This window comes from Cyphomyrmex costatus, unplaced genomic scaffold (genome assembly GCF_001594065.2).
Source record: "Cyphomyrmex costatus isolate MS0001 unplaced genomic scaffold, Ccosl1.0 scaffold1055, whole genome shotgun sequence".
In the NCBI taxonomy this organism is placed as follows: domain Eukaryota; kingdom Metazoa; phylum Arthropoda; class Insecta; order Hymenoptera; family Formicidae; genus Cyphomyrmex; species Cyphomyrmex costatus.
Genome location: NW_017275014.1, coordinates 46,416 through 59,827, shown reverse-complemented (window position 1 = coordinate 59,827; position 13,412 = coordinate 46,416). Strand labels below are relative to the sequence as shown.

Sequence of the window (13,412 nt, the reverse complement as noted above, 5' to 3'; positions counted from 1 at the left end):
TTTTAAATATATTAAGTACCTGTATATTTATTTATTTGTAAAGATTTTTTATGAGAAATATAACAAAATAACTCATTATATATAGCCGGAAACTTTTGGCAGCTACTGTATGTAATGTATATTACAGTATTTTCATACATTTTTGTATGCGTCATATTTTTCAAAAATATGACCTCAAAAGATATAAATATTTTTAAAAAACGTCACATATCAAAATGAACAAAAATATTATAATATACGATGTTATATATTATTAGGTGCATTTAGCAGTAAAAACAGCTTTGCAACTGTTATTAATATTCTTTAAGTTCTAAGAACTAATTTTATTGAAACCATGTTTCAAAAATATTCTTTTAATTCAATTCATGCACATTTTATTCAAGTAATTCATATCAAACAATTGTTTTTTAATTTTGACTGCTTTTCCAATATATATATGATTATGTACATACATCAGATGACGTCGATAGAATTAAATAATTTCAACGGATATCTCCAAATATGATATACATTACAACGCAGGAATGAATTCAATTGATTTATACTCAGCTGCGTTCAACAGAGAAAGCAGCTTAGCAACTATCGTAAAATTCTTTAACATGATTGATTTATACATTTAAATCCAGTGAGGAACTAAAGACAAAAATCAATCGTATCAAAAACTTTAAAGTTGCAAAGCTGCTTTTTCTGCTGAACGTAGGCCGCAGATGTCTAGTATTTTTGTAAAGCCAAGACTGCATTCCAAAGCGTCTTCTCCGAGGAAAATTTTACTCGAAACGTATAGCGCACGTAACGTACACTATATACAATATCAAGTAAAGTTTTCCTCGGGGAGGACATTTTGGAATGTAGCCTATATTTTTCGAGAACACTCCGGAGCATCATCGAAGTTTTGGCGAAAGCATCAACCCGAGGAAAGAGAGTAAAAGATCTCGAAGTACTCGAGTATCGACTCGGAGCCTCCGCGGTCGCGTGCAACCATCGCTCACGCGGCTGACGCGGCACCGCACCGCACCGCGCCGCGCCGCGTCGCGTCGCGTCGCGTCGCATTGTCGCGACATATAACCTCCAAAAGCAGCCACGTATCGCTCTCGTTGCCACGGCGTACAAACGCGCTAGAATGTTACGCATTAAAGAGAAAGAAGGAATGGCGAGGATCGAGACGTCGCGGTCTGCTCGTCGATGATTCGCGGTCGACGGCGATCACGAGCGCATCGCGATGGAGGGACGCGAGGTAGAGCCAACACGTCGACCGACCACCGACGACGACGGTGGCGGCCGGAAATACGGGATTAACTTCCCGCGAGAAAAGGAAAAAGCCTTATTCCCTCCGCGACGACGCGCCTCCGTGACGCGTGACGTCTCGGCCTGCAACGGCGCGCGCGATTCCGCTTCTCAGCCGGCGAATTCGCGCGAGTCCGCGCGACGTAAAACGATTCTCAACTTACTTGTACTTGCGTAGGCCGCAGGCAGAGAAGTCCGACGTGGAACACACCGGATGAATTCTCACGCACGAACACGATATGAAACTTCGGTAGTAGGCAATCACGTCGCAATGGCGAATCGCGGGTGCGTTGTGATAACTGTGATCGTACGCTGCCGCCATCTCGCGGCGCAGAGCGCGCGACGCCAAACCATTGGTGGAGCGCGGCCAATCGCGGGGCGGCGCTGTTTTACGCGGGAAACGCTCCGGGCACCGGCCGCCATGTTGCGAAGCCGCGTTTGAATCCGGCGCCGTTTTCAGCGATATGCTAATCGCGGAGTAATTTGACCAGGGAAATTAATCTAGTAACTTTATTCCTATTGTAAAAACGTGAGAAGTAAAAATTCTTATGTATATGTGCAGCAGAACTGGTGAGGCATATATTTGAAATACTTTTATTTAAAATACAATTTTTACAATAAAAGCGTGTTATACTTTTGTATTTCAGAAGTGCACATAAAAGTATTAGGTGTTTTGTATTTAAAATTGAAAGTTTCATATACTTTGTAATTTAAATAATATGATTGTGAATATTTTAGTATTTAAAATACAAAATACTTGTATATACTACCTTGAAATATAAAATAGAAAACATTTTTATATGCTCTCCGCTGAAAAACAAAATACAAGATACAATTGTCTTACAAATACTATTTTTCAAACAAAAATATTTCATATACATGTCCATCCTTGGTATGCAAGACTACTGTGGGTGGATATTTGAAATACTTCTATTTGAAAAATGTATTTGTAAAACAATTGTATTTTATATTTCAAAGTATCAAGACTGACACACAATCAATCTTATTACTTAAATTACAATAAAATATAAAAAAAAACTTGCGACCTTTCGATTTAAATAGAAAATAAGTAATTTGTGTTCAACTAAAATACGAAATACGGTACAAAATACACCTGTATTGCAAATACTGTGTTTTAAATAAAAGTATTTCAATTATACATGCATAGCTCTGTCTGTATATAATTATGACTATAAACATATATTTATACTACAAAAATTTTTATTTTTCACCTTTCACCTTTTAATCCCTGGGATTTTTAATTGTATATCATGCAACTTGATGAAAATTACAGAATAAACAAATTCACACAAGTGTAATAAAATTACAAATATTTTAATAATTAAATTAACAAATGTAAGGCTCTCTAAAGAATTTAAATTCAATTTTAAATATTATGGCTCTTCCCCATTCAGCACACAATATTAAAAGAAAACATTTATTTAATACAACATTCGTGTCTCCTCTCGGAAGGTAATGGCAACCCACTGAGAGTATCTTTGTCAAGAGAACTTCTCTAACAAAAATTTCGTCGTTCGGAATCGACGTGAACTGTAGGTCCCATATGACTGTGTACAACCAGTGTACGCACCACAGGTATATAAGAGAGGTATATAAGTCACCACGCTTAGTCACGAGCTACAGGACTGAGGACAGAGAAAGAGAGAGAGAGAGAGAGAGAGAGAGAGAGTATTAAACAAAAATTGAAAATGAAACACAATAAGCTAATTACATCGATTGTCACATAAAATTAACTGAATGCATTTTAATTTTTCTCTTCGTATGTGAATTAATAAAAATTGCGAGTCTCATAATATGTGTAGACCTTCTATCTCAAGAATATATGGCTCCTTATTGTTTTAACGATTTATGACGAAGACGTTTCACATAATCTACATATATTATGGATCAACTAACTCAAGGATTGAGTATATAGAGTAATACATGGACATAATATTCGATACATAAGTACTGTGATTGTATGAAGAGCCATATATGTGTTCGTAAAATAAAAGGTCTATACGACATTATGAAACTTGCAATTTTCGTTAATTTACGTGCAAAGAAAAATTAAAGTGAACTTAGTTAATTTTATGTATCAATATAATCAGCCCATATTTTAATTTCTGTTCACATTGTTAAAAATAAAATTTTGAAACATGCAAAAATCTTAAAATTAACATTTTTGTGTTAATTTTAACATTTTTGCTTGTCTCAGAAAATCCACTAAATTAAATTCTTTTTAAATAGTCTTTAAATTAAAGTTTTAATAAAATTAACAAAATTTTATTTTTAACAGTGTAACATATCTATCATTGAGGATGATCATATTAAAGGTTCCAAACGTTTAAGAATTTAATTATTTATTTATTTCTAATGTCATAATTCACATATGACATCTATAAACGAGGCTCGAATAACCCTAATATTTTAATAAAAATATTTTAGTAAAATAAATTCGCTCATTTTTGTAATTTTTATCAAATTGTGTAATACAATATTCTAACTCCGTTTGTTTTTTTACGATAAATCACACTCCTTGAATTTAACGTAAAATACATGTTTAATGCCTGCAGGGAAAAGAAGAAAATTAAATATAGAAAGCGCAATTAGATCAACGGTTACTATATTCAATAAAATGAAATCGAGAATGGCGTATAGTAAAAATTATTTATGAATATCAAAAGTGTTTAAAAAATGCCGAATTATCGAAGACTGCGCAATTGATCCAATTAATTAATAAAACGAATATTATTTGCATGTACCTGGTATTAATCAAGCACTTGTTCCTTTGTCTCGATACGCTTCAAAAAATAAATATGAAAGACACGATTTCAATGGACTCTACCAGACCTATGTATATACCGAGAAATCGCCGATTCAGAGATCGCGATATCAAAGCGATTGTTGTCGTGGTGTTCAATGGGTCTCGACGAATGCCCGATATTTTACGAGAAACTCTCGACTTGTTTTCGCGCGCGACGTTTGCTTTCAAATAAATGGCAAACGATCGTGAAAAATACGAAGCGACCCGAACTCAACCTCACGATTCGCCGCGATGCGTTCTGGTTACTGTAGATTCAAGTTCGAGAATCGTAAGAATTCATGCGAGATAGCAGCCAACTTCAACACGATCATAATTATTTAATGCGTGGGTCGAGGCAAAGGTCGGAAACATTTACACGTAATTTATAGAATATATATAGAATTTGTACGTACACACACAATTATTTATGTAAGAAAAAACAAGGGCTAATGAGAGTAAAAATAATGTAAAAACTTGTACTTCGTTAATTCAAGAAGAAAATATTATAACATTGTTTTTTTTTGCGCATCCTCAAACTGTACTGTACTCTCATTAGCCTCTCGTTCTTCTTTATATTTTTAATGTGAAAGTCTGTAAGTGCAATTATTTGGAAATGGTACAATTAGGATAAAAGGCTCAATTACTGACAGAGTCCCAAATACTAGCAATCTGATTTTAAACGCTTTTTGGAATGTATAAATTATATTGTTAGTAATTGTATTTAATTTTACTTAAATTTTGAAAATGTGTCTATTTATAAATGAAATTAAATACATTTACGTATAATTTATATATTCGAAAAGTCAGATTGCCAGTATTTGGGACACTGTTGTGTGTGTTTTGGTGTTTTATTATCTTATTGGTAAAATATTATAGATATATAGTAATCGAAATGATGAGCTGCAATCGATGTCTGATTTTTGACGTTAAAACAATGTCAAAACACCAGAAACATCTAGCGATTGACTCTATATTTTGAAATAAGGTGAAAATTGCGAAAGTTCGAGCGAGAGAGAATTTAGAATATTTATAATTTCATTAATCAACACTCAGTAAAATTTATTCACTTCTGTAATTTTCACCTCGTTTCAAAATACAGACTCGATCCTCAGCATGGTAATTGCAAACTCTCCCCATGTCTCTCTTGTTATCGTCCATTTAGCACTATTTAGCTCACTGCTTTCTACTTTGGCCGTGGTGTTTCTAGGAGGGCGTTAGTGCACGGTGAAATTGCGAGCTACACAATCTTCCGCAAGACCGACCTTTTCATCAAGAGCGCCATCATTGTCGGATAATTTTGAGTCTGTTGAACAATTATAACAATTAACTTCGAGATGGATAATAATGATTTTATTGGAAATTTCGGGAAGTTTGTTGATCGATACGTTGGTAATCGCTTTAGCAATCTTTTTTTTTCGTAAATAAAATGCTTTGGCACTATAAATTTTATAAAATTAAAAAAAAGATTATCGCTTTGTTCACTTAACTTTTTTTCAGTTACTTTCATATTTTTATAAAATTTTAAGTTTAATGTAAATGCTTAATACTGTTTTCTCATCAATATCGATTAACTTTAATCTTGATTCAACCTACTTTTATCTTTTTCTAGAAATAGGAGATACGAATTCTTCTAAGATTTTGATTCCAATTCTTAGAACTAATAAAAATGAAACATAAAAATGAATTGTGAGATTAAAGTTATAATTAGCTCGGTCACTTGTATTTAATTAAGATTAATACACATTAAAAGCTGCTACATGAAATTATAGCAAACAATAAATATGAAAACACAAATATTTTGAATAATTAAATGTCTAATATATAATTAGATATAATATTTTCATATAATATATAAGAAAATTCTTTCAAAATCAATAATAAGTAAAAAAGCATAAAATTCAGACACGGAAATGAAACCGTTAAAACTATTTAAAATACTTTAATTAGATTCACACACATACTTACATTAATCTCTAATCTAAAAATTAATCTATGTATTATAAATAATTTTTAACGATTTCTGTAATTATAGTCTGACTCCTATGCTTTTTACTTTTTATTAATGATATTGCAACATTATTCAACAGAATGTATATATTAACTTTAATCTCGATTTAATGTACTCTTTATCTTTTTTTAATTCTTAGAACTAAAAGATTAAAAATAAGTTTAAATAAAACCGATTAAGTTAATTTATTATATATTAGCAGAAATAAACATAACCGATCAGAAATATGTAATTTACATGCAGTCTCTAGCGAAATCAACGTAATGGATGACAACGTCGATCTCGAGAATGAATTCCGTCAGACTGAGAAAGAAATCAATTGTTGTAAGCCAATGTTGCAAAGCTATCGCAACGAGTACGAGAATATAGAAACGGAAATTTGCTACGTGAGGCAATTGCAGCGAAAAGCGCAGTTTGTGTTGGAGAATGTGCGATTGGAGGAGGAGGATCTTTGCGAGCGTTTCAAGAACATACATCTCAACTACGAAGCATGCAAAGAGAAATCAGGCTACGAGGATCCGAATGAAATGATTCCCATGAAGATAAACGAACTGACGACGCAGAAGAAGAACCTGCTGGAAGAACTGGTACAATTGAGAAAAAAAGCAGATAATAATACAAAGAAGCTCACCCGTGTAAAGGCCATGATCGCGGAACAAGAAGTAATTGATTTCAACACTTACCCACTTAAAATGTACTTGCTATTATTACAAAAAACTTTCTTTGTTTTTCCTCGTAGGAAAAGAACATGATACAGATTCAAGAATTAAAGGAGATATCCGAGAACAGTGTATCCATTTCGCCAGATATAAAAAAACAGATAGACATTATTTTAAAAAGTCAAGAAATGAATGAAAGCGATGGCTATTAATAATACGGTTCTCTCTCTATTAATAATAAGTTATTAATAATAAAGTTTTTCTATAAATATAAACTATTTGTACATTAGATACAAAAATATTTAAAATACTATAAATGTGTCGACATAAATTTGGTATATATATATATATATAAATATATATGTATATATATAATTAATATACCTAATAAATACATTTTTCATTATCGTTTTATTTAATAGAAATATTTTTAACAGAGCTTATTATTTTTAATAAAAAATATACCATATATACACGTTATATACAGTGTGCTTCCAAAATCGCAAAGCTATTCATTTTCAATCGTTTCAAGACAAGTTGCCAGCTGTTTACACGTTTTCTCTAATCGTTGCAGTATGTTTGGCGCGCAATTCAGAATTCTCATCACGTTGTCGTTCGTGGCACGTATTCTCGATCTACTCTCTGCGATTGTCCTCATTAGGGTTTCGTTCTCCCTTTCCATCTCGTTCACCTGTTCCTCCAATTCCTCGGTCGCCTCTTTGATCTTGTGCGCGTCCAACGATCTCAAATGCGAGGTTACATCTCCCGGTGGACGCCTGCAATCAGACGATGACTCTCAAATAAGAGATTACACTGAGCAATCACGAAACGATTTTCTAACGAACCTATCACCTACCACGCGTGTTCGTTAGCGGACGTGTTTTCCTCGGACAATTTGGTTATTTTAGTGAAGGCTTCCTGCAAACTGCCTTCCTTTAATATATCCTCCAGATCATTGTTCATGCTGCTGTACAGCTCCTTTATCATAGCCTTGTGCAGCTTTCGGGCGATGTTGGGATTTGACTTGAGAATCGTGAGTGCCTCGAGAAATTCATTCTCACTGAAACGAAAAACATAATAAAGTTATTTATTATTAACTCTTAATATTTAAATCCTTTTATTATCAACTCTTCGACTCTATTAATTTATTATTACCCTCCGTCTGTGACTATATTTTTACTTTTCATCTGAAATCTCGATCTTTGTGTCCAGTTCTAATTTTTTTTATAGAGTTAAGCTTATAAAAAATGTGAAAAAAATGTTAAATTCTTTTTCAACATGTCTGTTACATTTTTAAATAATTTTTAAGTTAAACGTTAAAAAATTTATTCAATAAAATTTCAGCCAAAATTAAAAAAAAAATGAAAATTTGTTGAAAAATGTGTAACGTAGCAATAAAGAAGCTGGACTACAATCTTCTTTATGTCAGAAAAAGTTGAGAGTGAAATTTTGCTTCTACCAAACAAAAAGACCCAGACTGTAAACAGAAAGTGCAAATAAATATTGCGTCTCAAATCAGTAGCTCGTAAACGTATAATAATAGTTATCATGTTTCGAAATAAACACGACCTTATCTGAGATTAACGACATCCGGAAACATAATACTGCGCGCACTGCTGCGTGGCAATTCGAATTATTCGCTCTATCTTGTTTCACAGAAAAGGCGTCTTATCGACCTGGACGATATACGCGTGGCTTACACTTACGATACATGTATGAGAAAGACACGTGCTTTTACTCCGACGACTTTCCAACGACCGGATGCGCGTTCCCCCGTGTATGATGCATGGTTAGTACAGCCGGTCACAGAAAGGTTGCAACACTTTTTTTCCCAATGAATTTCGAACTCAGCCTTGCTCATAGAACGATTGAACGTAAAGTTAGATCCATAAGATAAGAACCAATCACTCGGTGAGCAAGCTGCAGTCCAAAACCCATCGAAAGAAAAGTGTTGCAACTTTTCTGTGACCGGCTGTACATGACGACTATCGCTGGGGATCAAATTTTTTTTTCTTTGTCCCGACGCGACGCCAGACAAAGAGCAGCGGCATCTTCAATCACAGGGGACGGAATTCTGGACAGTTCTAATCAACTTTTTGCCGTGTTACAATAAGCATACAATAGTAAGATCCCATCTCCTTACTCAGCTTCCGCGACGTTTTAAAAATATGGAGGGTATTATTGAGAGTTTATTTCGAAACTCGCATAACATTCCGTATACCATGCTATCTACATAAAATGTCACACTAAATTAGGCTTACCTGGAATCTTCGTTCTACATAGTGAGAGCGGCTACGTTGTTTCTCGCGTACTCAATCAGGCCGGGACTGGTGCAATTTGAAATCAATGCTACATATTTGCAATAGTCCAGACCTAACTAAGCACGCTTCCGATAGTCCAGGAACACTGTTGAATCCTTAATGTTAAATTATACCTAATTTGAGTTACTTTTAGTCATTTCTGTAAGTCTCGTTACTATTTCTATATTCAATATGTCGTTAATTTAACTGAAACGATTTAACTTATAAATGTATTAAATTCGATTCCAATTTAATTTATTATAATATTAGGTAAAAATTTAATTTGTTATTTACTAACATAAGTCAGGGCTATATGAAATACTTTTATTAAAATATAGTTTTTGCAATAAAAATGTATTTTATATTTTGTATTTTATGGTGCACATATAAGTATTACGTCTTTTATATTTAAAATTGAAAGGTTGAAAGTTTCATGTATTTCGTAATTAAAATAATAAAATTAATTGTCAAGCTTAGTATTCGAGATACAAAATACTTTGATATATTCCCATGAAATACAAAATACAAAACACATTTTCATGCGCTTCACTAAAATACAAAATACAAGATACAATTATCTTACAAATAAAAGTATTTCAAATACATGCCAGTTGACATAAATGCATACGTTTATATGAACGTTTATTTTAAAGCTACACAATTAAACCACAGAAATGGAACGATATATATTTTGACATTTTTAACACACATGAAGTTAAAAATAACAAAATATTATTTAACTCAAGATGGGTTCTTTAGATAACTAGCAGTGAGAGACAGAGATCCACTCGCTCGTCTAAACTTACTGACTCACTCGCATTGTCCTTTAAATCACGCACACAGAATCGAACTAACGACCGACATATGAAATTAAATTTTGTATACAAGAAATCTCTCTCAACAATTTTGTAGCATTTAACGTTGAAACTTTTAAAAGTAACAAGGTCTACCGAAGACGAATGTACAGTATGCGGCGGCGCTTGAGTAATGAAAGAATCAACTGCCTCTGACTGCGAGAAAGTACGGAGCACGCACTCGTGCGTGCATGCACGATTCCCGCGGCACGCAGCACACGAATGATCATCGCCCCCGCGCCGGTCACCGTGGCAGGAGGCCTTTGTTTCCCCGAACGCTTCGTGGAATTCCTCGAAGGTCAACTGGTGGAGAGCCGTGTGCGAAGGAGGCCTTCCTGGAAACGACGCCGAAAGGGATCGCCGAGCCGTTTCAGCAGCTCGAGAACTCCGGCGACGATTATGACTCGAATGTCTCGAATTCGACGTGAACATACGATGGCCACGTAAACGGCCACGGCGAGTCAGGAATTAACATGCGAACCGCGGAGGCCAATGACATCGAGTAACACCGACTGGCGTTTAGGTCATTGACGACGCCGATCCCTTCCACGCGTACATACACCATCATCTTGATCTTTCCGTCTTGACTGCCCGCCTCGCTACATCAATAAATCACGAATCGGCTTCTTCGTAAACAACGGTTCCCTACACGTAGAGGACAGTGTCCCGGCACGACGGTCTTTGTACTTATTTATCTAAAACATAATTTCGCGGATTTTAAATAGGTATATACCGATATAAAAATGATTTTCTTTCAGCGCGATTTTAATTACACATCTGTTTTCTTTATAGCTGCATTTTTTCTTTTTTTCTCCAACGTGGAAAGAATAAAATAAACCATGCAGGAAGTTGAATGAAACATACGGGGAATAAAATATCTCTAAAATAAAAATCTAAAATTACGAAATTCCCCTTGCATGTGCACTGTGATTCAAATATCATACAGAAATTTTATAGAACAAAAGAAATTAGAGATATTATTTTTGCATTTTTTAAATTTATACTGAGAAATAAGATTAAAATTGCAGAATCTAAAATTCTGAAAACTGTAAACGTTGGATCGTGACGTTTGGATCCAAGAGATTCTCTTCTCGACCACGTGACGCACTTGACACACTTTCGGTAGCGGTACTGTTATTGCGTGGGCATGTATGAATCGCGTTTTTTGCATAGCCAGACATTGAAATTAAAAAGACGTAGAGACGGGGTCTTTTCACAGCTGAGTGAAAAAAAACAGAAACTGATATAACAATAAACCAAGAGAAAAAAGATTTCATAGAAAGGAGATCCTTTCTATAAAAATCCTTTTCTGCCCATTTTCTACCAAAGCAGATTTAATTGCAATCTCAGTTCAACTAATTAATCGTCTTTTTTTCTAGTTCTAAGAATTTATAGAAAAATAAAGCTTTGTAGGTAGAATAACGAGATTAAAGTTAATTGTTCCAAAAATTTTATAGAAAGATGCAAACTAACGATAAGTTGAACAATGAGATTATAAAGTCAATTTGACAGAAACGGGCATCACACAAATAAAAGGCTTCTAATGAAATTAAGATTACCAGAAGTAGCGAGAACGTACCTTCTCCTTGCTCCAGCTTACCAGTTTTTAGCGGGAAGAAAATACGCGCGGATGGCAACGCACAGGAGGTTAAGTCAAGCGCGCGAAGTTGCGCGCGAAACCGAGAGAAAATGCGCGCGTCCGACTGCAGCAGATCAACTCAACCACAACGTCACTCACCTGACAGACTCGGCTATGTTTTTCAAGCTGTTGGAGACGGCGATTTGGAACAGCCGCGCGTTGTTCGGACAATATACTTCCTCGTCCTCCGCCATTTCCCGGCGATTCTTCTTGTTTGCGCGGGAAAGGCGAGCTATCGAAACAATGGTCAACAACACCCCAAAACAACACAGTTTCTTCGCCCGTCCAGACGCCCAAACCAAACCAAACCGTCGCTATCCTCCTAGCGTCACAACAATAAGATTTGAATTGTTCACCGCTCGGTAACTGTGCGTCATCGCGTCGTCAAGTTTTGAAAGTTTTATCTGATGGTAACTGAGGAACAAATAAGATGGTAATTGACATTATCAACTGATATCAAGTACGATATCAGCTGATAATACTAATTTCCTAAATTTATAATTTATTAATTTCATAGACATATATTAATTTGTTCGGAAAGTTTGTTTCTATTACAAAATTGTATATACAACATTGTTATATCTGTTCATTCATTGGTTAAAATTGAATTACCCTACGAGCTAGTTATTTTTCTGTAATAGCGACGCTGTCGTGCTGGTAGAGTCAGTTCCTTCTCTATGTTTATTTTTTTAAAAATACAATTGTATTCTAGGTATCGATCATGAAACTTTTTCCTTCGGATGAAAAGTGAAAAGTGAAAAATTTCTCCATTAACTTCAATAATAAAAATTTACACTTTTTACTTTTCATTCTAGGGAAAAAGTTTCATAATCGATATCCAGATACCTATATTACATTTAAACAATGTGACTCGTCTTCTATTGGTTAACTTCCAAAACATTAATTGTCTATCTTCGTAAAAAATGAACGAAATTTAAATTAAAAAAAAAAGGTTTTAATGGGGAGGAGGTTAAAAATGTATTTGGAATTCTTTCAGCAATATTTCGTGTATTGAGAGAAGTAATGCTATTACAGCCAGAAAAAGCTACTCTTATTGTCATGGCTGCAATACATCTCTATAATTTCTTACGAAGAAACAAAAAATCATTAAATACTTATTCACTTCCAAGAAAAATACAGATCATAAAATGAATATGCAATTAACATTAGAATCTTCGAGTAGTACCGAGAATAGAAGTGCTCCGGAAAAATCTTCAAGAGAAGCAAAACAGAAATAAGAAAAGAGTTAGCAGATTATTTTATAAATGAAGGATAAGTTTATTGGCAAAATGATTACGCATAAGAATAGTTACCTGATTTTTCATTTCTATAATATAAAATATCTTTCTACAATATACTTAAATTATTATATATGGAATTTTTCTTTTACATTTAAAGAATAAATTGTATTTAATGTGTACTCATTGTTATATTTAATTGTATTTACTGTTACACATGAAAAATATAGAAAGAAATAACAGTTATATAAAAGCATAACAGTTAAGATAATAACAGTTACATAAAAACATGCGCCTCTAAATAAAAATGTATATCATATTTTCTATTTACAGTATCTTTATAGTTTCTAATGGTTTGTCTTTATCATTCAAAAATTGCAGTCGCTCAAACGCAAACTATTAACTATATATAGGAGACCCCACCCACCTCCAATTTTGATAAAAATATACCCAATCGATGTGTTTTTGCACGAAATAAAGGAATCTGGCAGAAAAAAGTGTCGCTCTGCTCCGCGAACCGAGATATTAAGCATTTAAAATTGATGACTATTCAGATTAGAAAATCTCTGTCGATTTTCTAAATCAATAGACTTGCTCTAATCTGAGTTGAATTAATGAGGTTTC

General features: G+C 34.0%; 1 protein-coding gene across 1 annotated transcript; it reads right to left on the bottom strand.

Moving 5' to 3' along the window:
• Nucleotides 1-7,251: 7,251 nt before the first annotated feature.
• Nucleotides 7,252-11,804, bottom strand: LOC108774975 (transmembrane and coiled-coil domain-containing protein 5A). Its single transcript, XM_018541238.1, has 3 exons — nt 11,650-11,804; nt 7,614-7,817; nt 7,252-7,533 (listed from the first exon to the last, which is right to left on the bottom strand). The coding sequence occupies exons 1-3, from the start codon at nt 11,742-11,744 to the stop codon at nt 7,266-7,268; spliced, it is 567 nt and encodes a 188-aa protein (XP_018396740.1). The 5' UTR covers nt 11,745-11,804; the 3' UTR covers nt 7,252-7,265.
• Between the last annotated feature and the right edge of the window lie 1,608 nt (nt 11,805-13,412).

Excerpts from the sequence above, each read along its gene's own strand:
- LOC108774975 (XM_018541238.1), bottom strand. The coding sequence starts at position 11,744 with ATGGCGGAGGACGAGGAAGTATATTGTCCGAACAACGCGCGGCTGTTC. Across the intron at positions 7,818-11,649 it reads AACATAGCCGAGTCTGTCAG|TGAGAATGAATTTCTCGAGG; the intron begins GTGAGTGACGTT and ends TTTTCGTTTCAG. Across the intron at positions 7,534-7,613 it reads TCCGCTAACGAACACGCGTG|GCGTCCACCGGGAGATGTAA; the intron begins GTAGGTGATAGG and ends GTCTGATTGCAG.